This window comes from Centruroides sculpturatus, unplaced genomic scaffold, assembly GCF_000671375.1.
Source record: "Centruroides sculpturatus isolate CEXI.00-Female unplaced genomic scaffold, Cexi_2.0 scaffold472, whole genome shotgun sequence".
NCBI classification, from domain to species: Eukaryota; Metazoa; Arthropoda; class Arachnida; order Scorpiones; family Buthidae; genus Centruroides; species Centruroides sculpturatus.
The window spans coordinates 434445-459127 of NW_019384645.1; the positions used below are offsets into that span (position 1 = coordinate 434445).

A 24683-nucleotide genomic window follows, 5' to 3' on the forward strand; every position below is an offset into this window, starting at 1 on the left:
AATTTAATAATTTTATGTGGTTTTTGATATGTTTATTATATGTAACAATTAATTTATTTATTTATATTTGTTAAAATATTATTTAAATATGCTTTTTAAATAAATAAATTACATTTTCGGTTCTTTAAAATTGAAAAAACTTCCCAAAAATTCCTTAAAAATTCAAAAATATTCCCTAAAAGCTCTTAAAAATTCAGAAATATTCCCCAAAAGCTCTTAAAAATTATTTAAAAATTCAGAAATATTCCCCAAAAGCTCTTAAAAATTCCTTAAAAATTCAAAAATATCCCCTAAAAGCTCTTAAAAATTCCTTAAAATTTCCAGAAAAATCCCTCAAATTTTTAAAAAATTTAAATTAGAAAATATTAAAATTTACTTTTCAAAAAAACCTAAAAATATCTTTCGAATTTTTAAGTTCAATAAATTTTAATTATTTTTAAAATTCACTTATAATTTTACTATGTAAGAGAGATGTTATTATATTAATTAATAATTTAAATGGCCATTTTCATGATTTTTAATTTTTAAAAATCTTTAAAAACTTGGAAATTAAAGAATATATATATATTTAAAAGCTATTTTATTTATTTATCAAATCAGACATCATTTTAATTACAATTTAACAGTAATAAATATTAATTTCAACTCTTTTAATGTATATTTTATAAACTTTTTGTCATCCAATATACATAAATGATCTAAATATCATTTTTTTAATATTAAATTTTTTTATTTTATCACTTCGTTCTTTTATTTTCAATTATTTAAATTACGAAAATTAAGGTATAACAATTTTGTCTGTCTGTCACGCTCTCCGTTTCTGTAATAAATTGCTGTACACTATTGAAATCTTGTATACAAATTATGGAGATCCGATTTTATTTAAAAAAAATAATAATAATAATTTAAATAATAATATTCGTTACGTTCAGTATATCATTCAGTTTTATTTGTTTTTTAAGAGAAAAAAAATTTAATTTGCATTTTCGACACCAGGAGGCGAAACGTTCTCCAGAAGACGACCGTTTGCGCGAGGACTGCAAGATTCCGTAAGCTGTTACGTCAGTTTGACGTCATTTCTTACATTCGTCCGTTGTGAAAGCGAAAGGATGACGTTAATTTTACGTAACGGTGTATCGTTTTCGAGCGAACGGACTATAGTCTTATAATTCTCTCTTGTTTAGTCATTTTCAACTTCTTAACACAAGGAATTTTTTTTTTGTTTTGTTCTGAGTAGTGTTCTAGTGCTTGGTATATCACAATTACAATAAAAAAAGGTTGTTATTAAACGCAATAACTCTTCATTATTATTCTTATTCTGAATGGAATGTTGCGTATTTATCTATACAATAAATATTCATTGTGTATTAATTAATAAAACAAAACACACAAACAACAATTTCTCTTTTAAATTGTAAAAACTGCATGACATACTGAGCGTAACAACAAAAATAAAATCTCATCCATCATCGTCTACCATTTGTTAATTTTAAAATAAGGATCCAGACTTTCGGCCAATGAGTGCAAGATCTATGTGCAATTCGTAGATAATGAAACCCTAAATAATTCCACGAATGAGAGAAACTTATAATAGGATAACGAATTATCCTGACAAATTCCGGTTGTGGCATTCTAATAGTAGTAAAACTTTTTTCGAAAAATGATACACGTCCAGTTAGTTGGATGATAATGTAAGTATACCTATCGAAAGACGAATCCAAGGTCCTCTCAAGAGGGGTCAATAAGGCCATTTGATTCGGGCCTCACATTTAAGGGAGCGTCAGAAATATTTCTAGTGTATCGAGTGAACAATGTTTACTTTATTTGAAAAATATAATTTCTAACGCTATTTTAGCGTACAGAGGTCTTACAAAAGGTGCGTGGCCCCAATTACTCGAAACACCCTGGTGCAATTAACCGGATCTATCTTTAACCAATCGCAATCGGCATTTTCGTGTTGACGTATTTGATTTTCAAATTCTAACCAATCAGAACTGAGAAAATTCATAATTTTTAATGTAATTTAACTACTATAGAATGCTTCAACCGAAAAATGAAAATCGTTGTAAATATTGTATACAGCTTTTAAAGAATTGCATTGTATCCAACCTATATTTTAATTTTTAAATAAAAAAACAGAAATATTATTTATTAATTTAAAAATATTAAACAATTGAAATATTTAAATTTTAAATAAAAAATCTTAAAAATAAACATAGTCGTGTTTCCTCATATCACAGTTTAAATAGTTTAAATTATGATGTATTTTATCATAAAACACTAATAAATTTTTTATATATCGATGTTTACAAATATTGGTCCCTCCCTCGACACTAGATTTTAACGATTTTTCGATTATAATTTATGATTAAAAATCGATTTTAGAGAAATACTCTAAAAGAAGTAATTCTTTCGTGCCATATTCGATGAAAAATTCGGATAATCCGGAAGTACTGTTTACAAATAGGAACTGAATGTCTTTTTTGAATAAATTAATACAACAATTGTTAATGTACACGAACCCGTATCCCACCTTTGTGTGTGCGTAATTCACTTGCCACAATCCCTTAAACAGTGGGTACTCCTGAGATTGATGGAATATTTCTTCTTTTTTTTTACGAGCTTATATTTCGCTATAAAATTCAAGCGATGTCGTATATAATTACGTCATCCGGTCGTTTGTCTACCAAACAATCTCTGATAATGTCCAAAATAATTCTTAATCTCCTATCCAAGGCTCGAAGATGAGGTTCGGTTAATATAGGATCGACGGGATCGTTTTTCAGTGACGTCCTGAGTAAATCACTTAATTTCTGCGATCCTAAATAAAGATCTAACAACCTTTTTAGTGTCGATTGACGAATTATGCAACATTGGTAGATGGGTGCTAAGATTGACATTTCGTCGTGGTGTGGCTTACCAAACCTGTAAAGAAACGTTTTTAATTATAAAGTATCATCGTCTTCATCGCATAAAATCCTCATTAATTACGTTTCACCCGCTAATTTTTGACTATTTATGTCGGTATTTAGAGCCTTTAGACGTAGGAAAATGTAACACTCACCCCCGTCCGTGATCCAAATGAAGAGTAAAAGTGTTATTCCCGAATATCTTGAATGTTTCGTAATGATGTCGATCCATGTTCCCTTTAACAGATTATATAAAATTTACAATAAAAAAATTATTATTATAATTAAGAACGATTATTATTTACCATCACTTCCTGTCTACCGAACATAATTTTAGTAAATGTACATGGTTAACTGACTTTTGGTATCACATTTTATTACTACTTTCATTAATTTAATTTTCGAATTACATTAAATATTAATATATTAAAACGAATTATTTACAGCCTCTGTGTAATGTAATCTTGTTTACATTATTATAATCTACATTATGATCTTTGGTATAAGATAAAAATAATAATAATTTACATTAATTAAAGCTACCGTACAAATCTAAACACACATCATATACTGCGTGAAGCAATAATTATCAAGGTTATTTTACTGAATAAACATCGATTGAGAAATTATTTTGATAATTGATATAATTTATTTTTTGGGGGGATTTTGAAGTAAAAAAATCTAGCAGAGAGTTACTTAATTTTACCAGCAACATTTAAAATTTTGGTGGTGTCATATTTTATTTAAAAAAAAAAAAATTGTAAATGCTAGTAACTCTACTGGAGATAGAGATACAACACACGATTGCCTTTATCTCCCCACCTCCTCGACCTTTAACCACCAAAATTTAACAGCATCAATCCTCTTAATATACAAACCTCCTTGAAAAATTTCAGAAATTTTCGACAAAAAACAAGGGAGTTATTAAGGTTTAAAGTGGGTGAACAAATTCGTGCCATACAAATACACACTAACAACAACGAAAGATTATAGAAATTGTATAATCTTTAAAATTAATTTTCAATAATAAAGACTATTTTTTACACTATACAGGTTTAGTATAATCTACAATTATGTTTCAAAATGTTATTTTAAGCGCAACACAAGAAAATATTACGAGGGGATCGCGGTCGCTAGTTTGAAATCACAGATTTATATGACACATTCGAGAATGGCATTAATGAATTCACAATGGATACAATAATAATAAAAGTGATGTAACTAAGGAGCTGATATACGAAGGATAGTTTCAAAAGCATTAGTTATCTCAATTTTGATAATTTGAGTCCATTGTTCGATGTTTTCTCAGTCTGACTCGATAACTGATATTTCAAAGAGTGTCTGATATTTAAAAATCGAGCTGTAAAATAATAATTTATAATAAAATGCTATCTGATCTTCACTCGAATGTTAGAATTTGATTGTTTATATCTTTACTTTCTTTAATTATCATTATAATTTCCAGGAATAATTAAATACCTTCAAAAATTTAAGACATATATAACGATTACGCGTAAATCTGGAAGAAAAATGTGAATAAAAACAACCACTTCGTGTGAAAAAAATGACTTGTAGACACCAAAATTCGCATTCAATAGCTTATTTCTGGTGTTTAATATTTGAAAATTCGCTATAGAAAATACACAATGAACAATATACTCAAACAATATCCTTTTCCGAATAGAGAAAGTACAAAAGTCAAGCAACAAATGAAAGAATTAAGTCATTTGTAAAGAATATAAAAGCCATTTTGTCTTTCAAATTAACAAATTATTTCGAAACTTAAACTTTTTTAAAAGTTTCAAACAACTGCAGACGTGTAAAATCGAGTTTTTTTCCTTCTTTTTTTAGAAAAAAAAGGTGACAACAAAATGTATTAAATTTTTTTTAAAAGAATTCCAAGCGAAAGAGGAGATACAGCACAATAATTTTGACCTGAAACTAATATAATCGCCATAACGTGCATATGAAATTTCTCTAATTCATTCAAAGAAAATAGTCCAAAAAATATATATAAAAAATATTTCATTAGATGACGGAAGTGTCGTACTTCGTTTCCTCTTCTTTTGTCCAACGTCGATTCAAAAGTAAATCGGATTATTTGACCTTATTAATGATAATCGCGGTACTTTCTACTATACATAAAAATAAAAAGCAAAAGTATACAAACCAATGAGAAAATCTAGAACGGCCATATCCATCAGATCTGCCATTCTTCTACCTTCGTCGTAGGGAGGAGATTTGATGACGTTTTTACAATAGTCGTTATTTAACTCCCAACTCGCTTTACGACGTTTGTGATAGGATCTTCTCCAAGGATGCCTCCAAACTTTTCTTGCCGCTAAAGTTTTCGGTGGTAGAAAAGCGGCAAAACTACCTTCTAACGTGTCGGGATGACCACAAACGGCGTGACCCGTATCGCAATAATAACCGCAACGACCGTGAAAGCATAAATTATTTGCTGAAATTAATCAGAAATAAATAAATAAATTATTTATTTATTTATTTATAAAATAAAAATAATTCTTTAGAAACCTGGCGATATAAAAAATGTTTTTATCAATTCGTATTCGCTGAGAGCGTAAATTTCGGATGTCATGTTGAGAATCCTTCCAACCACGGGTGGTGCCCTTCGAAATCCTAACAATCTGCACGTTAAAAAGGGGTAAGAAATGTTCACTTTATACACGAAAATTCTCCCGAATTTTTATATTAAATCTTAAAAATTACCTATCCAAATGATACGCCGCGATCTCGCTGTTATGTCGTTCGAAATCCACAAAGTAAAAATGATTCGGATCGGTTTCTTTTTCTCTTGGAAATCTAAAAAGAAGTTGTTTAAAATATATTTGAAATTACTCAATTAATTTTATAGATTTTTACACATAACTAATTGCATTATTCATATATAAAAATGGTGTACGAGTCTACCTTCAATATCGCATTAAGGTTGATAAATATTAATTATAGTCTATAGAAGTGCTTATTAACAATTAATTTAATTAATTTTTTATAAATATTCTTCGTTAATTTTTATATAATTAACCGCACCTAATTATAATATAAATAATCAAACGATTAATTTTCTAAATTATTTGATTTTATCATTATTTTTTAGCAATGTTATAAGTGATAAAACAATGTAAAGTGCTTTTATTAATACCGTAAAACTCTACATTACAGTATTCTTTAGTTATTTTACAGTAAAATATAGTACAATTATTATAAATATTAAGTAAAATTATAAGTTAATATATTAATACATGATCATTTACAATTTATTATGTATAATTATGTATTTACAGTATCAGTGCTTATAGGACTGCCAATGTAGATATAGTAATACTTTATACTACAAATTTACTGTATATATACTGTAAAATACGAATCTTAAAGTATTTTTTCGCTTCCGCATTTGTAATTTTACTGTATTTACAATAGTAAAACGTTACTTTAATAAATAAATATACTGTAAAGTAACTTTAACTCATTTTTTACGGTTTATTCTCTTAACTTTACACAAGAATTATTATACACTTAAAAAAAGTTAGCTGGAAACGTACTAAACAATTCATCATCAAAGTTAATTGCCAAATGCATTGGTATAAAGTAACTAATTTGATATTCCACCAGTGGAAAATACATTTAATATCCATTAATTATAAAAACATAAAATAAAGGCAATTAATTATAACGAAAGTGAATAACTTAAGCTACTTAACAGAGAAAAAAAATTGAATTTACCAACGAAAAAAACTTAAAAATATATCTTTAAAAAAAATAATAATAATTTAATGAAACGTGACCTTTATTTATTCGGGTTACATTTATTTATAGAGCATCAAATTCGTGTTTACTCTAAATTAATTTATATATAAATAATATAATCCTTCCCCCTTCCAAATTATAAAGGTTAATGACCTTGAAGTTACCCGGAAATTTAATAATAATTCTGATAATAAAAAAATAATACCTGCAGGTGAATAAACATTGATGTAATAGTCCACATATCTATATAATAAATACCATAATTTAAAAGAAGAATCATTAAGCTCGGTAAAACGAGTTTTAATGATATTATTGTAAAACTTATAACTGTTTTTTTAAGGAAAATATCTTATTTTCCTTAAAAAAATAACCCTAAGCTTATTATATGATACTCGATTTTTTCTTTCTTTACTGAAGGATTTTTTCAATTGATGTTTGTCTCCGTCGATAATATTTCGAGAATCTTCACGGTAAGGAACGTGATTTCTAAAAATGTTTCGAGTGGAAAAAATCAAAAAAAGGAATCACTTTCGATATTCTATACACTTTCTCTTTTTTTCCAATAAATAAATAGATAAATAAATAAATAAAAATCCCTTCATAGCATTATAAAAACGTGACTAGATTCTTCGATAGGTGTGCATTAATTCGCTTGTCTTCTAAGTGACCTATGACCTTATAAAGGGCGTAACGACCCACTTCTCGTTATGATCTAACGTTCAATAGTACTAAATTGATTATTTCATATCAGATAAAGTTAACTTTTACGCTATATTAAGTAGCGTTTTTCATGTCTTTTTAGAAAATACCTTAAAAGAATTCCTCATCCTCCATTAAATCTTTAAAATGTCGTTTGAAATTGTTAAAAGGTCAGATACACACCCGAGAGACTGGATTTTTTTTTCATTTTCACTTAAAATACATTTATTTTTTAAGGATTTTGTCTTCCGCAGTGACATCACAGAACTTCCTAATGAACTACGGTATGCAGTAGTTAAACACTTCAAGGTTATAACACCAGAAGAAAACTGTTTTTATTGATCGTAAAGTCCAGCCTACTCTTTGACTAAAATGATTAATGTAACGTATTAACAATGAGAATTTTATTAAACTAAACAAGTCTGAGAATTATCTTTGATATTATATATATAGTCTATATACTATTTATAAGGCATACAAATCCGTTGTTAAACTATATTAAGTAGAGCGTGGAAAATGAATCTTAAAAAAATCTATCCGAATACGTAATTATTGGAAGATCTGTCTCCTATTTTTAATAATAAATCTCATTTAAAGGGGATCATTTTCTATACAGAACGATGCCATTTATTACTTTTTTTTAATAATTTGGGGTGTTTTCTTGATACATAATAATGTAATTTAGTCAATAAAATCGTCGTTTCCTCATTTTATAAACGAACTTGTGTGTCTTTTCACTCTCCCAATCCCATAGAAAGTTATAATAAGAAAACATTGAAAGTAAGGAAAATTTGGGTCACCCCACGCTCATTATCTCGAAAGGAAATGAATTCCTAATAATACACATTCAAAAAAATACAACTGATACGAATCTTAGAGGAAGGAATTACTAAAGAAAATAAATAAAATGTCTTCCCGTATGTACAAAACCACTAAAAAATTAAATTTGAGTATAAAAAAATTGAGAAAAAAAAGGAATAAAATCGAGTAAAATTCTGTAAAATTTTCCTTATAAAAACTAAAAAAGTTCTGCAGAGATGTACAATACAGACAAACGGAACGTACGTCTCGATTGTTTTTTTTATTTTTTTAAATTAACGTGTTTTGTTTATTGGCAATTATATTAAAGATATACAATTCGTGAGATGTAGAGCGAGACGGACAGACACGCGGATCGACACTGAAAACATTTCTAAAACTATTTATCGACTATTTTTATACTGGTTAATATAATTTTTTTCTTTATTTAGAAATTGTCAACTTACCTCATAGGTTTAAACAAAGCTTTACCCCCATTTTCGTAGTCGATGATTAATTTTAATTGTGTTCCTCCCTCCTTCTGCTCTAGTGAACGTTTGAAAAAAAGTATGTTAAAAAAATAATTCGGGATAAATCATCAAAAATAAACAATTAAAAGTAATAATAGCGAAGTTGCGGCCGAAGTTTTCATCTGTCAAACGTGAACGTCGAACGTCGAGCGCCGCTTTGTAAGCGGCGCTCGACGTTCGACGTTCACGTTTGACAGATGAAAACTTCGGCAGCAACTTCTGTAATATAAAAAATACTCACCAACGTGTACGATTTGCATGTCGATCATGTCACGAATTAACTTATCGATAAGAGCATCGTCTCTATACAATTCGTTTTGCGTGATGTCTAAATGAAAACGTTCCCAATTAGTTAAGTTCTGTCTGCAATTAAAAAAAACCAAATTAATTAAACATTTTTCTAAATAAAACTCTTATTTTTAAGTTTATAGAAATCTTTACAAAAAAAAGTTTGCCTTTCGAAACGAATATCGAATGACTGGACAGAATTTTTATCGTAAAATATCACGAAACACGATTTCAGTTAATCTTTCATTATTCAAATTCCCTCGGGAATTCGATAAACGGTTGCCATTATTTAAATTCAATTGAAAAACATGTTAAAATTTATTAGAAATTTAATTTCATTCTAATTCCATGTTTTTGTTTTGAATTTTAAACTTTCCGTTTTCTAAAAAGGAAGTTTGATTTTACAGCAATTAAGATGCTTTAGATAGGAGCTTTTGTTGATAAAGAAGGGTGAATTTTTATAGGATAAATTGATGAATTTTAATTGACTAATTCGTCTTCAATATGTATATATTTTATCTAAAGTTTTCTCGTAAAATTCTCTCCTAGAACACTTAAAAATTCTCTCTGAAACTTAACATCCCTAAAAGAAATTCCATAAATTCACCCTCTTTTTTTGAGAAATTTCCAAAAAAAAGGCTGGAATCAATCGGAAATTCATTTAATTTATGTAATTTGTAGAAGTAACCACTATGATCACCGTTACGTGACGAAAGAGTAGCGAGCCAAAACGAAATCCCCCGCCTTCCCCCACTCCATTAATACGGTATCATTTGGCGTGACGGTCAAGAATCGTACTTTTTTTTACTTATATTTAATAATAGGACTGTTACGTAACGCTCAGGCGAAGTAAAGACATTCTGTAAGTAACGATCGGTAATTAAGACTCGGGAGCCAAAACCTAAACCTTGATATCGAGAACCTAATTAGAAACCAAGCGTAATTTTCGTGACCATTTCTATACTTTGACCTTGTTACTTATCGGTGTCGCTAATTTCCGTTCTATTTCCTTCCCTCGTTACTGACCGATTTTTCGATACCGAAGCTTGGCAAAGTATTAATGTGCCCGAGCTTCAATTTGCAACGTATATTTAATACTTACCGTGTGGCAATTTTGTAATTTTATGCGGTTTACGTGTGTAAATTGATGCGAAATCTTAAATCATCTTCATTTTACCACACTTCTAATCCATTGCTTCTACGTTTTGAAGGGATCTTCGGCTTTGCAATACGGAATGGAAGCGAGATATAATAAATTATACTAATTTTACTTATTAAAATAGCAGAATTTACAAAGCATTTATGGTTTTTATAGCGTTGTATCCACAAATCTTGTCGTTTATGATGATAATTTGGCTATTGTACACGTCTTTAGGCCCGTGGTTAAGAGTAATCATCGCGGTCGAAAAGGGAATCGAGTGCTTTACAGAAATGAATCACACAATCCATTTATACAGCAAATCGTTTTATATGTGTTAGTACAACCCAACCCAACCTATAATTCTACAAGATATGATTATCCGGACGGCATTTTTTTCGGGGGAGGGCAAAAAAACATTCTCTCACCCATCTAATTCATCGTAAGAAGTCTAGACATACTCTCACTCTCCCATATTATTATCTCTTACTTGTCTACAGTCTCATCACGTTTACGGGTGTGGAAAATGGTACCTACCTTTTGGCAATTCCTAAAAGTTCTCCGATGGAGGGATTGAAAGGCTTTCTTCTAGATTCAATGCCTCTAACGTGCTGCGGTCTGACGTAACGTAAGAGGTCGACGAAGTCTTCGACCTCCGAACTTTCGGCGGGTGTGATTTTTAGCGCCGCGGCCGGATTGACCTCCGAGTTCACTTCAATTTTCCTATGATCTAAAAAACGTCTCTGATGTAAGGGTACTTCTAGTATGACGTTTTCGGACGTCTGACTGCTCAGGTATAGATCCACCAACAATAGAATGGTGCACACCAGACAGCAGGAACCGAGGAGAACGGCCGAAATTCGTTGCTTTAACTTCATCTCTCAGGGATGTCGCTCGTGTATACATAGAGTCCACGTGTCGTGAGAACTGTTGCTCGCAATGGTACCACTTACGTCTCCATGGCAACTGAGGTATCGACTTTGCACTTCAACACCCTCTACTGGAATCGCATCGCATCTTCCGTCCACTCCGAAGAGAAATCGTCTTACAACCTTCCTTTAAAGAATACAATTCTTGTGACAAAAAATTACCTTTAAATTATCTTATCTTAATAATAATAAATAGATTTTGTAACGGCAATGATTTTACAAATACTTTTTAAAATTTAGTAATACAGAAATTATTTTTATTACGAAAAAAAAGTAAAAATTCAAAATGTAATTTTATTAAAAATATAAAATACAGAGAGATTTTATTTATTAAATAAATTAACAATATAAAATTCCGTTGTTTATAACAAAAATTACATTTTGTCATTTAAAAAAAACAATTTTATAACTTTTTTAAAGTGAAGAGTTTATAAAATTACACTGTGTTTTTTTTAAATACAAAAATGAATGAAGCTAATTGAAAATGCTAATTGAAAACAACATTAATCGTCAATTAAAGACCCGTTTTTTTGAGGGGGAAGGAACGATTGTTTACAAACGTAAAATAAAATAACCAATTTCTTTTCTAGAATTGAGAATAAAATAACCAGAGGCGGGATATAAAACCCTAAACAGGCTTTGGTTTTACTTTCCAAAAACACAATCGCTCCAGGTTAGCATCTCGGAAGTACACACACACACACCATACAAGTCTCCACCTCAAAAGAAAAAAAAAACCAGAAATAATTCATTTCGAATGCTTCGAAACTATAAAAACACTAGAAATTCTCTCTAATTTATTGGAAAAAATATCGATTAGAAAGTAAATTATAATAGGGAGATGCCTCCACTATCCATCAAGATGGCATTTGCATAGGAAATAATATCGACTTACCGTTGCAAACAATACATAAAAAAAAAGGGATCGGAGATGAAGTTTGGTATCCTCTAAACGTGTCCATGAGGGGTTTTATACGAAATCCAGCTGTGATGTCACGAAAAGTCGTAAACCCGATTGGCTAATCCATTCTCGAATAACCTCTCGTGGACAGCTTAATCAGAGCGGTGAATAGGTTAGCAACCCTCCCAAATTTCCCACACAAGTTGCGTGGAGTGATATATGTGGAAGGGAGGAGAAATTTCTATTGTCAGACCACACCGTTGCATTTTTTTTTTTTTTGACCATTTTGAAACCACCTAAGAAGGGTCAAGAGAGCATTCCTTAGTCTCATCAAATAATAGGATTTTCTTATTATTATTTTTGTTTTATTTCGAAGGATTAGTATTTTTTAAAAAAAGCTGCATATAAAGATTAAAACGTTTCCTGTTCGACGTTTATTCAGAAACACATCGGGTGATATTTCTATTTGAAATTTTACACGCGGCTGAATAAATATACGTGTATATAAATGGCGTACAAACAATTTAGAAATTACTCTCGTCTTAGAAAATTAAACAGATGTAAAGTTTAAAAAATCACTTTTAAATTTGAATTTTTTAAATAAATTATTAAATTTAAATATAATATTTAATTATAATTAAATTTATATTTACCTTTTACTCGTTGTTTATATAAACAAATATATTTACAGAAGTATTGATTAATTATATATTTATAATAAATCACGCATAAAATACGTATTTACGTGTTTATAAACAGTTAAAAATAGGGAACAAAATTTAAATAAATTTTGCTGACGTTTTAAACTTAATTACTGATGAATTAAGTGATAAAATGTGTACAAAATTTAAAAATAAATTTACGTTTTGCTTACTTTTAACGCTCTGTTTGAGTGTAGAAATCTCGTCAGATCCGCATCAATTAGCGAGGAGGAGGAGGAGGAGCAGCATCAATTGATGAATATTTTGACAGAAAATAGCTAATTTACGAAATGTTTAGACCATAAAACAAGCGAAATGACTAAGAATGCTATTTCATCTGTTCATAAAAATTAAGTGATAAGAGTCACACAAACCATCTGTAAACGTACAAAGTCCCGTGTTTACATCTCTATAAGAGATTAATTTGTTATCAGTTCACCTTCAACATATAAATTTATCTGTCATTTATTGGAAATTTTGATAATTTCGTTCGAAAATTTCATAGAAATTTCGTAATTTTACATCATTTCCTCCCTCAAGTTTTTATGTATTAACTCCCTCCCAGTTAAAATTAATTAACTTATTTGTTTATTTATTGTTATTATAATTGATGACGTGTTAATAATTACCGATAATGACGTTATGAATTCGTTAAAGGTTTAATTAGTTATAATTTAACTAATTGAAATCGTCATAATATAGAAGTACAAATGAGGAACGAGATAACAAAGTTATAAGTCTCCAGGGATGAAATTTGCCATCGAACTGAATAATAATTATTACTATTAGAGACATTTAATTAGATTATATCTCGATTAATTGCAATAACATTTAATTATAGTTAGATTTTTAATCGATATTTTATATAAGGGATGCCGTCGAGGATTATAGAAAATGGAAGGAATCGTTTTACTCTAGGATTGAAAGGATTTATCTTGTTAGATCTCGTAGAGTGGGCGATAAAAATGTAATAAAAATCCAGTCGATACACAGTGTTATGTTGTAGAGCACATGTCTTCCAATTATCTAAGTAAATTATCCAATTATTAACTCGACGAGGACGTTACTAAATGCTTTCGAAGTACAGACACACGCACGTACGCAACGATTAAAAATCTTTATATAATTTTAATTCTATAGAGTTTATGTGTACGGAATATGGAAATGTAGGCTATACGAGGCACAAAAGTCAGTTAACCGAGATAAATAATATTCAACGAGTCAGAGTTAACCAAATTTTAAGCCAAAGCTTATTCTAAAACACTTAAAAAGATTAATTCGGACTTGTTTAATGGAGTTAAAAATAATAAAGTTTTATAAAACTCAATTATTTAGTTTAAAATAAATTAAAACTCGCATTTCGATCGAGTAAATAATTTCAAAATCACTGATTAAACAGCTTAAGTTTATTCAGAATAATACAATAAATAGGATTTTATATGGCATTAAAAATTTTTCTACTTAAGAGGGATTTATTAAATATTTATAATAGAAAAGAAGAATAAATAAATATTTAATTTTATAAAATTTAATAAACAAATATATTAGCATATTAAACGTGACAAATATATTATTTAATTAAAATAATGGATAACGAAGAATCTCGTACGAAATTTATCAAATTTTACAAATATTTTAAGGTGTAATAACATAAAAGACAATTAAATTATGTCATTTATAATTCGAAAATACTAAAAAAAAAATAGATTTTAAATACAAAACAGCCAGCTTTTCTCGTTTATCTTCTAAGAAATGCGGTGTAAATTTGCATATTTTTAGTGCCTTTCGAAATATTTTCATTTATATTAACTTTAATGATAATTAAGAAAGTCCTACTGCTGTATATTCCTGATATTTACAGTTTAAATGGCGTTAAAATCTCAATTAAACAGGTTACACTTACCATTAGTCGCTTCACTCGCAACGTCTCGTAACCTCATCATCTTAAGCTACGTAACCGACGGAATACAATTAAAATCCTATATTTAACTACATAATACACAATAATGTAAAAATTTAATTACTTCGTCCCCCAAAAAACACAAATAATCACGTATTAATAGAGAGTTTTCGGAGGTCGAACCAGGACGTTGCCACAGAAGAACACTTTACGGACGTTTCATTTAAGAATAAAAATAACTCCGAAAGGGTTCATTGCATCGTCGTATGTGCGCGTGTGTTTGTCTGTCTGTCTGTATTATCGATTTTACTAGTGGAATATTAACTCTTTCTTAAAATGAAAACGGAAAAATTAACGTTTTCGGCGGAACACCCCGGAGAAATCCGTAGGAGAAAACGAGTGCCATCATCGAAATAATTTGTTGAATGTACGATCGGGACACTTAAAAATAAACTAATTAAATAGCAAAATGGCAGAAAACACTACAAATACTTATTTAAATATGTAAACAACATAAAAATTAAAGATATTTGTAGATAAATGCACTTAAACGGTGAATAATTACATAGTTTGAGGACTTTTTTAATGGTCATACAAATGAAGATTTTATATTATTAAACTCCCATTTAGTTAAGAATTATATTTAAAATCAAATTAATTTAATTTTAAATATAAAAATAGCATTAAAATATCTAAAAATTTTGGTTTTTTCTTCACTTTTTACAAATGCTTTTTTTTTAATGAAGAAAAGTTGTATTTTATTATTAAATACATTTCTCCAATTTGAAGAAAATATTATAAAAATTTGCTATTTTTTTTTTCTTTCTTTGATTTAAAATGAAGAAGGTCGGGGAGGGGGATGCAAGATCTTTAGGAAAATCGCTGGAATTTAAAAAGGAGGTTAGCAAATTGCGATAGTTGTTGATCGTCTTACATCAGCTAATCAATAGAGAGTGACACGAGAAGAGATGGATGAGCGATAAAAACAATGGTTAAGCGTGTCCAATCTTCTATTAACAATGGCACTCGGACAGTTATTCATTTTGTTTTTCTAACATTTATTACCATTAAATTGGTTTTTGAAAAGTAATTTTAAATTTTCTTTTTTTAAAAAAATCTCCCATTTTAATCATCCTTATTAAATCTATTTAAAGACGTTCTTTTATTGTTTTTTTATAGTAAGAAGCGGTTACCATCACCGTAACGTCGGTATTTACTCTATGTTATACTTATATTATAGTGAATGATAAATGCCTTATCAGGATTACGTTTAATTTACCATTAGGGTAATTACATTTATCATTATTACACTGTTTCTAAGTTACCTTATGTTAAATTTATTATGGTAATCCCTATTTAACTTTAAATTTCTATTCTTAAAATTCACCGTGCTCTGTGTATATATATATATATATATTAGGCATTAAATTTACCATAAGAATACACTTCTGTACTATAAAATCTACCATAAATAACGTTTACTTCCCACGCATACTTTAAAAAAACTGCATTAAATTGAACACAACTTTAATTACAATTAACGCCCCTTAAATTATACCGGACTTAGAATAGACGGCGGGTATATAGACGGAAATTACCATAAGATAATGTAGTAATTATAGTTTGGCTTATATTATTGATTAAAACGTTAAGAATAAATTAATTTACATGAACGTCTTAGGCCATGGAGAAATTTGTTCTAATTTTGGATGTTTCGTGATCGAAGACGTAACACCGCAGCTGCAAATTCAAATTTTCCTACCATAAAATTTCCATTTAAGACACGACACATCCTTAATTCCCACTCAATAAAATACAAAACTCTTCTCGTGTGTTTAATACAAGCCTCTATTAATTTAAAAAAAAGGGTATAAAAAACAATTTTCGCTCCCCTCTAAAAATGATTTTAAAAGGTATTTTTTAGGGTTTTTTACGGTAAATATATCTTATTTTTAGGGAAAAATTAAAAAAAAAAAAAGGAGGGTATGGACTGACGTAAAACGATTTTTCCCTTTCATGTTTAGTAAATGAGTAGAAATGGGGTGAGGATAAAGAAGGAAAATTGAACGCGAATGGAATGGATTATCGATCACGTGACCGCGTGGAATGACTCTTGGGAAAATTATAAAAGAAACAATCGCATCGATTGGACGGAAATGCTCCAGGTACAGAAAGTACAACCATACCTTTTCGATCTTCCAATAAACTTTTGAAAAGATGACAACCAATAAACGATACGTTATTACTCATAAAATATATATATATTTTTTTAATGTTAAAATTAACCAAAAATATATTATATTTGTTATTATTTAAAGGTTATTTTTAGATATTTTTATCGTGTCGAATTAAAAATTTACCATTGATAAATATGTAAAATTCTAATAAATACAAGAAATATAATGCCTAGTCGAAATGGATATTTTAATATTTGATGAATTTACTATTTTTAAAGTTTTTTTCATGCATAAAAATAGTTTTTTTTTACTCTTTTTAGACATTCTAAACGGTTCTTTATATAAATTTTAATTACTTTAATAATTCCAAGTTAATAATAAAATTCGTTAAAACGTTACCATTGCAGAAGAAAAAATAATAATTTAAAAATTCGTTATTAAATAATCCAAATGTTAATAAATAATTAAATATACGGATATTTTTTCTAAAGAATCGTTTAAAATTTATCATCTCTTAAGCGTAATTACTTAAGCATCTTCGCATCACATCATCCTCGGTGATAACTCATCTTCCTCATCTTTTCTTCCGGAATGAATTTCCTGATATTTAAATTATTATAATGTAATTTTAACGCGATTTTCCTTATCAATTCATTGATTTTTACGTAAATAAGTGCTTTAAAAATTGTAAAAAAAGAAAGGAATTTCTTTTTATTGCTCTTCTTGGAAAAGTTTAAGAACTGGTGCTCCAAGAAGAAGAATGTTTGAATTTATATCTATGATTTTTCCTCCTTTTTTTGAAAAATAACCGATAAAGTCTGGAAGAAGAGAATTATTGGAAAGAAGAACAAAAGAAATGAATTATTTTTCTTGACTTGGACTAGAGTCATCATTTTAAGACCAAATATCGATATCTTGTAAGGTAAAAGACATCGTTTCGATGCAGAGTTCGTTGATATCAATGGAAATAAAAGAGAAAACTGTATATAATTTAACATTTTTTTACGTTATCTAATTTACGAACCACTTTAAAATACGTAATAAACACGCGTACGACCCACACAATGTAATTTTTAAACACAGAAAAGTGGGAAGAAATTAAAAAGAAAAAAAAAAATCTAAATTAAAATTTTATATATTTTTCGAATTTATTTTTTTAAAAATTTAGTTTAAATTTAATTTTTTTTTCTTTTTTAAAAGATATCAACCCGTACGATACGAAGGAAACGTGCTAGTCGGACACAATGTATGGACGGTTCTACAGGTGGAAANTTTTGTGTTGATTTATCAAATATAATTATTAGAATGTGTATAAATTGGTAGCGATACTGACGACTTTTCCTAGAGCAAAAAGGCATCTCGTAACCTTAGGCAAATGCCTCATAAAAAGAAGATCGTCCGGTTCGAAGAGCGTGTCTTTTGATACTCCATAATCGCTGCAAGCTTTCAAGAATTTCTCAATATTCTTCTTTTTGTGCTTGATGTTATCTCCCGCTGTTATTTCGCCGGGGATGCAGTTCGGTTTGATGGCATTCATTAACCTATTCGTAAATATATTCAAATATTCCTAATTAAAACTTAAATTTTTTTATTTTTTTAAGGCTATTTTAAGTGTTACTTTTAACCAATTTCTTACCATTAAACTTTTATTATTATTATTATTATTATTTTTAACTTGTTTTTCGCTATTTTAAGCCTCTTTAAAACGTGTTTTTAGCTATTTTAAGAACCATTAGATTTATTTTTTACTATTAAAATAATGTTTTTTCTTGTTATTCGAAACTTTTTTTTCTATTTTAAACGACAATTGGCACAAAATACCAACTGTCAAAAGTAGGATTCGTATTGTTTAGTCGACGGGGAATAAAGAATTCTATACTTTGCCAAGTTGATTATTTGGCTGTGTTTCGCTTATAATAATCACAATGGAAAAATTTATACTCTATTCTACGGAATAAATTCAATTTTAACAGGTTGGAAAAGTTATAAAACAGAATTTATTATTATTTTTTTAAAATGATTACCTGCAAAGAACGGTTCCATCTCTAAGAAACTGATCGTATTCTTTATTCGCTGCTTCCTCTAATAAATTCCATATCCAGACTAATATTTGACCTTCTTTAACTCCGTCCCTCTAATAAAAAGTAATAATTAAATTAATAATTTCTTTATTTTTTTAAAAAAATAAATGTTATTACGCAGGAAGATGCGGGAAGATGCGGGAGGATGCAGGAGGATGCGAGAAGTTACAGGAAGACGAAGATAAAAAAGTTGAAAGTTTACGTTAATTTTTATGCAGATTTAATTACATATTTTAAAAAGTTTATATTAAAAATTCAATTATTATTTAAAATAATTAAGAAATGATGGAAGATAAAAGATCGTGTCGCATCCGGAGGAATCGATCTTACCTGATGAGGTTGTAACTCGGTTTCTTGCGGCTCTTCTTTCTTAGGCATTGTGTCTACTAAATGCGATTCTACTTGTAAACAACCGCACTTAGCTGACTTTGCAGTAAGAGGAGTCGAAATGTCACGTGATGGACATCTGCTGATAATTCTCTAATTTTGGTCTTTGTAAAAATAGAAGCAGTAAACATAAAACTTAAAAGTTCTTAAATGGAATCGAAAACGTTTGTGTAAAGTAATAAAAAAACTTGTAATATTTACTAAAATACTTTTTATTTTAATTATATTAAAATAAATAATGAATAAATATTTTTAAAAAATAAGTAAGGTTGTTGAACCGAATACAAGATTCTTAAGTTTAGTCACTTTGCCAAACTGTTGTGCAATTAAGCTTTTATTTGTTTATGTAATTAGTTTGCAGTTTAATTTGACTAATTTAAATATATATATTTTTTTATTTTGATAAGAATTTTGATACTTTAATTAGGAACGTTTATCTCGAAATGCCCCTTTAAAGGTTGCAGCTCCGTATAGCAATAATGTAATGCAGAAGAGGTCAACAAACTTCTATTTCTAACCTGGTAGTAGTCAATCAATGTTGAACTAGTAGAAGTGTTTATCGATAACGTTACATCTGATAATTTATCTCTTACCAGTCTTTTATTTATTTATTTTTTATAATATTTTAAGAAAAAAAATCCTCATTCTTCCTGTGTTTTATTACAATTTTAACCAAGGATTAAAAAATTAAACACTTTTTACTTTATATTTATGCACAATTTATTTAAAAATACATTTTTTTAACGCTTAAATATAATTTTTTTATTTATTAACATCAATTTTATATTAATTCTCTCTATTATGTAAATAGTAACAGATTAAAATGGATGAATAAATTAATTATAATAAATTTGGAGACGAATTTATTACATTTTACTCCACTCTTAAGCATTAATTACTACGTTTTTTAGTAATTATAACAACATAAATTTGATTTTTCTCTTCACTCTACGGCGACTAGAGAAGAAAATTCGGTGACATTTATAAATTTCTAGGCATAAAAACTATTGAAATTTAAAAGGGACGATAATAAACGAGTAAATAATTTATAATTCATCATCAATTTCTTGCCAATCGAGAAAATTCGGGCTATCGTAATTGTTCTTGTTGAATTTCTTAGCGGTGGCAGTCTTAATCTCCGAGCCCTTGTTACAAATCTTATGTAAAACCTTCTTACTAGTCACGTCCAATTGACCATCGAAATAAAAGTTATTCATATAATGTAACAATTTATCGACTTTACCAGGGAATTCGTGAATTTTGTCTCCCAAAGTATTGACCTGATTAGCATCGTCGGGTGTATCGTCGTCGGGATCGTTATCGCCAAAGCCAAACATACCTTTAAACTTCTTAAACATAAAGGATACGATTTCGTATTCGTTATTTTGTTTTTGGATGTCTTCTTTCACGCTTTGGAATGCGCTTATGATGAGGGTGACGAATATATTAAGGAGGATGACACTGGTCACCAGAGCGTAGACAAAGAACATAATCGGTCCCAGTAGTGGCGATGCTAAGCATATTTCTTCGAAATCGAACACTCCTCTCATTATAGAAAATGCCGTTTCGGTGGACGTTATAAAATCTTTAAATCCCTGCAACGTAACACCGAAAACAATGTAAAACATCTGAACGAAAGCGAAGTAAATCACACCGAAAACTATAAAAAATGATTTAAGGTCCTTAGAACATTGCTGTAGAGTGCTGTAAAGCACACCCATACGTTTATTGAAACGTAAAAGCTTAATAAATTTTAAGATGGAGATAAAAATAAGGAATGCCATTAAATAACCGAATACTTCATCAACCGAAGCTACAAATTGAAGTTTAACGTAACCGTTACCTTCGGTTTTTTCGAAAACTTTCAAAATCCTTTTAGTTACGATCATTCTATAAATGTATATTATTATAGAAGCGTATGAAAGAGATACGACAGCAACCTCCATCAAGTTCCAATAACTTTGAAAGTACTCTTTACGATCTTTGCGAATCTTTTTGGCTTCCCTGACGGTAAAATAAATGGTATAAATTACGTAGGTCAGTTCACAAATCATGACGAATAGCCCGAAACCCTGATGGTAACGCATCAAACGAATTGCATCTATTCTATGGAACGGTACAACCCCTCCGCCCGGTTGAAATTCTGCTACTAATTCGATCACCCCGAATAAATTTACTTGGGCATTGTATACAGAAAATTCTGCAAAGACTGCTCTTGTCCCCGCATCGGTCCAATCTTCTTTTTCTAGACGATATAATTCCTCTTTAAGCTGCTCTCTGCTACCGCGAAGAGGTACAACGTATCCTCCTCCTCCGTACACGTCTAATTTACCAAAAAATGGCAATCCGTCTAATTCGGATGAGGATCTGTAATGATATTCATCGACGACACCGTCGTCCTCTGATAATTTCTTCCATCCTTTCTGATAACTACGTTTATCTTCGTCCACCATCCTAGAGTATCCGCGACACGTTTTCGATACGTTCTTCATAATTTCTTCCACTTATGATGGAAGATAAAAGATCGTGTCGCATCCGGAGGAATCGATCTTACCTGATGAGGTTGTAACTCGGTTTCTTGCGGCTCTTCTTTCTTAGGCATTGTGTCTACTAAATGCGATTCTACTTGTAAACAACCGCACTTAGCTGACTTTGCAGTAAGAGGAGTCGAAATGTCACGTGATGGACATCTGCTGATAATTCTCTAATTTTGGTCTTTGTAAAAATAGAAGCAGTAAACATAAAACTTAAAAGTTCTTAAATGGAATCGAAAACGTTTGTGTAAAGTAATAAAAAAACTTGTAATATTTACTAAAATACTTTTTATTTTAATTATATTAAAATAAATAATGAATAAATATTTTTAAAAAATAAGTAAGGTTGTTGAACCGAATACAAGATTCTTAAGTTTAGTCACTTTGCCAAACTGTTGTGCAATTAAGCTTTTATTTGTTTATGTAATTAGTTTGCAGTTTAATTTGACTAATTTAAATATATATATTTTTTTATTTTGATAAGAATTTTGATACTTTAATTAGGAACGTTTATCTCGAAATGCCCCTTTAAAGGTTGCAGCTCCGTATAGCAATAATGTAATGCAGAAGAGGTCAACAAACTTCTATTTCTAACCTGGTAGTAGTCAATCAATGTTGAACTAGTAGAAGTGTTTATCGATAACGTTACATCTGATAATTTATCTCTTACCAGTCTTTTATTTATTTATTTTTTATAATATTTTAAGAAAAAAAATCCTCATTCTTNCGTGTTTCATTTCAAATATTTTTAATTTAAATTTGCATCTTATAGTAAATATTTAAATTTTAAAAAAATTTTTAAGTATTTGAAAAATTCTAACATTCTAACAATTCTAAATTCAAATGTTAATAAATAATTAAATATACGGATATTTTTTCTAAAGAATCGTTTAAAATTTATCATCTCTTAAGCGTAATTACTTAAGCATCTTCGCATCACATCATCCTCGGTGATAACTCATCTTCCTCATCTTTTCTTCCGGAATGAATTTCCTGATATTTAAATTATTATAATGTAATTTTAACGCGATTTTCCTTATCAATTCATTGATTTTTACGTAAATAAGTGCTTTAAAAATTGTAAAAAAAAAGAAAGGAATTTCTTTTTATTGCTCTTCTTGGAAAAGTTTAAGAACTGGTGCTCCAAGAAGAAGAATGTTTGAATTTATATCTATGATTTTTCCTCCTTTTTTTTGAAAAATAACCGATAAAGTCTGGAAGAAGAGAATTATTGGAAAGAAGAACAAAAGAAATGAATTATTTTTCTTGACTTGGACTAGAGTCATCATTTTAAGACCAAATATCGATATCTTGTAAGGTAAAAGACATCGTTTCGATGCAGAGTTCGTTGATATCAATGGAAATAAAAGAGAAAACTGTATATAATTTAACATTTTTTTACGTTATCTAATTTACGAACCACTTTAAAATACGTAATAAACACGCGTACGACCCACACAATGTAATTTTTAAACACAGAAAAGTGGGAAGAAATTAAAAAGAAAAAAAAAAATCTAAATTAAAATTTTATATATTTTTCGAATTTATTTTTTTAAAAATTTAGTTTAAATTTAATTTTTTTTTCTTTTTTAAAAGATATCAACCCGTACGATACGAAGGAAACGTGCTAGTCGGACACAATGTATGGACGGTTCTACAGGTGGAAACTGCGACAAACAAAGAATCGATAAAGACAGATGTTGGAAGAGAAATGTGTCTCACCTGTTTTATAATAACCCAACGGATCCAACACTAAGAAGTGGGGATTCGTTTAGATCGATCCTCTTACCATCTCGTCCTGTTCATCTCTACTCTGTAATTTCGCCATACTGCATCTCTCCACGCGCCACCTAGTGGATATTTTTCGCGTTATCCTACACATAAATATTTATTCCACTTTTATCTGTTACGTACAGTAATGCGCGTCGACATCGAAACACGCGTAAAAGGCCTGCCACGTTTACATTGGCTCCGCTGCCACTTATATAAAAGTAATAAATCTAATTACTCCGTTTTTAATTGTAAATTTAAGGGAATTATTACATAAATTACGTGCCAATCGGGTGATTTCTCTTGTAAATTTATCGCGTTAATTAGGTGTTGCCGTTAAGGCGAATGGTTTTTTATTTAAAAAAAACTGGAGAAAGTAAATAAATTTTTTTCTAATTTCTTAGACAGAAATCTTTGGCGGAAGTAGAAACGAACGAACGATTAGTCACTCCAATTCTACCCCCCCCTTTTCGTTTGCCAGGGTAAGAAATCGATAATAGAACATCTGCGATTTTCTAATTCTGTTTATATACAGTAATACTTTTTCTCACTCCGACATTGATTTAAAACACTAGAAAAGAAAGGAGCCCAAAAGAAATTTGCATAAATAATTCTTGTGGGCTCCTTTCTGCGTTACGTCTTCTCCTTTTTTTTTTTTTTTTTTTTTGTTTAGAGACTTCAAACGAAATAATATTATTGGTAATAAAGGAGACGAGTTCGACTCTACCTGTACCATCCGAAAAGGGAAGCAAACAATAGGTTTCGAGTGTCTAAATATACCCGAATGCAATTATTTAAATAAAGAAATAAAGCAAAATGGCAGATCATTATCGCTTTAGACACGTATCGAGATACTTCAAACAATATTCTTTGTCTTTTTTGAATACTTCTTCCCTCCTTTTTGTCGTATTATAAAGTTATCTATGTGTGAAATTTCGTGTTTCATTTCAAATATTTTTAATTTAAATTTTGAAATTTCTTTCGAAGAGTAAAAAAAAAAGAAAAAAACGTATCGATTTGTGTTTTTTTTTATTCATACATTTTTGTGTTTTTACGTATTAAAACTAGTTTAAAAATCTTTAAAAAAACTCTAAAACGTCTAAAATTTATTATACTTTACGGAGAAGTGGTAGAACTTATAAACAATGGAACACTTAATTAATTAAAGCCTTA

At 29.2% G+C, this 24683-nt stretch overlaps 2 protein-coding genes across 7 annotated transcripts; both read right to left on the bottom strand.

Moving 5' to 3' along the window:
- Positions 1-2608: 2608 nt before the first annotated feature.
- Positions 2609-23600, bottom strand: LOC111626172 (extracellular serine/threonine protein CG31145-like). 5 transcript variants are annotated; one of them, XM_023369476.1, is made up of 9 exons: positions 23463-23600; positions 10668-11186; positions 8946-9067; positions 8642-8720; positions 5640-5732; positions 5445-5557; positions 5080-5370; positions 3065-3146; positions 2609-2925 (listed from the first exon to the last, which is right to left on the bottom strand). In XM_023369476.1, the coding sequence occupies exons 2-9, from the start codon at positions 11006-11008 to the stop codon at positions 2643-2645; spliced, it is 1404 nt and encodes a 467-aa protein (XP_023225244.1). In that variant the 5' UTR covers positions 11009-11186; positions 23463-23600; the 3' UTR covers positions 2609-2642. The 5 variants fall into 5 exon arrangements, with proteins under 5 accessions (XP_023225244.1, XP_023225247.1, XP_023225245.1 ...); XM_023369479.1 differs by having other exon boundaries at positions 10668-11182; positions 23463-23574; XM_023369477.1 differs by lacking the exon at positions 23463-23600 and adding an exon at positions 12835-13045.
- On the bottom strand, positions 18025-21871 carry LOC111626174 (myophilin-like). 2 transcript variants are annotated; one of them, XM_023369484.1, is made up of 3 exons: positions 21761-21871; positions 18763-18872; positions 18025-18279 (listed from the first exon to the last, which is right to left on the bottom strand). In XM_023369484.1, exons 1-3 carry the CDS (start codon positions 21806-21808, stop codon positions 18039-18041), a joined length of 399 nt encoding a protein of 132 aa, XP_023225252.1. In that variant the 5' UTR covers positions 21809-21871; the 3' UTR covers positions 18025-18038. The 2 variants fall into 2 exon arrangements, with proteins under 2 accessions (XP_023225252.1, XP_023225251.1); XM_023369483.1 differs by lacking the exon at positions 21761-21871 and adding an exon at positions 19150-19292.
- Positions 23601-24683: the final 1083 nt, after the last annotated feature.

Coding starts and splice junctions, on each gene's coding strand:
- LOC111626174 (XM_023369484.1), bottom strand. CDS start 21,808: ATGCCTAAGAAAGAAGAGCCGCAAGAAACCGAGTTACAACCTCATCAG. Junction 18,873..21,760: donor CCGAGTTACAACCTCATCAG/GTAAGATCGATT, acceptor ACTTTTTATTAG/AGGGACGGAGTTAAAGAAGG. Junction 18,280..18,762: donor GATGGAACCGTTCTTTGCAG/GTAATCATTTTA, acceptor ATTTACGAATAG/GTTAATGAATGCCATCAAAC.
- LOC111626172 (XM_023369476.1), bottom strand. CDS start 11,008: ATGAAGTTAAAGCAACGAATTTCGGCCGTTCTCCTCGGTTCCTGCTGT. Junction 5,558..5,639: donor GCGGCGTATCATTTGGATAG/GTAATTTTTAAG, acceptor TTTAACGTGCAG/ATTGTTAGGATTTCGAAGGG. Junction 2,926..3,064: donor CATTTGGATCACGGACGGGG/GTGAGTGTTACA, acceptor GTTTCTTTACAG/GTTTGGTAAGCCACACCACG.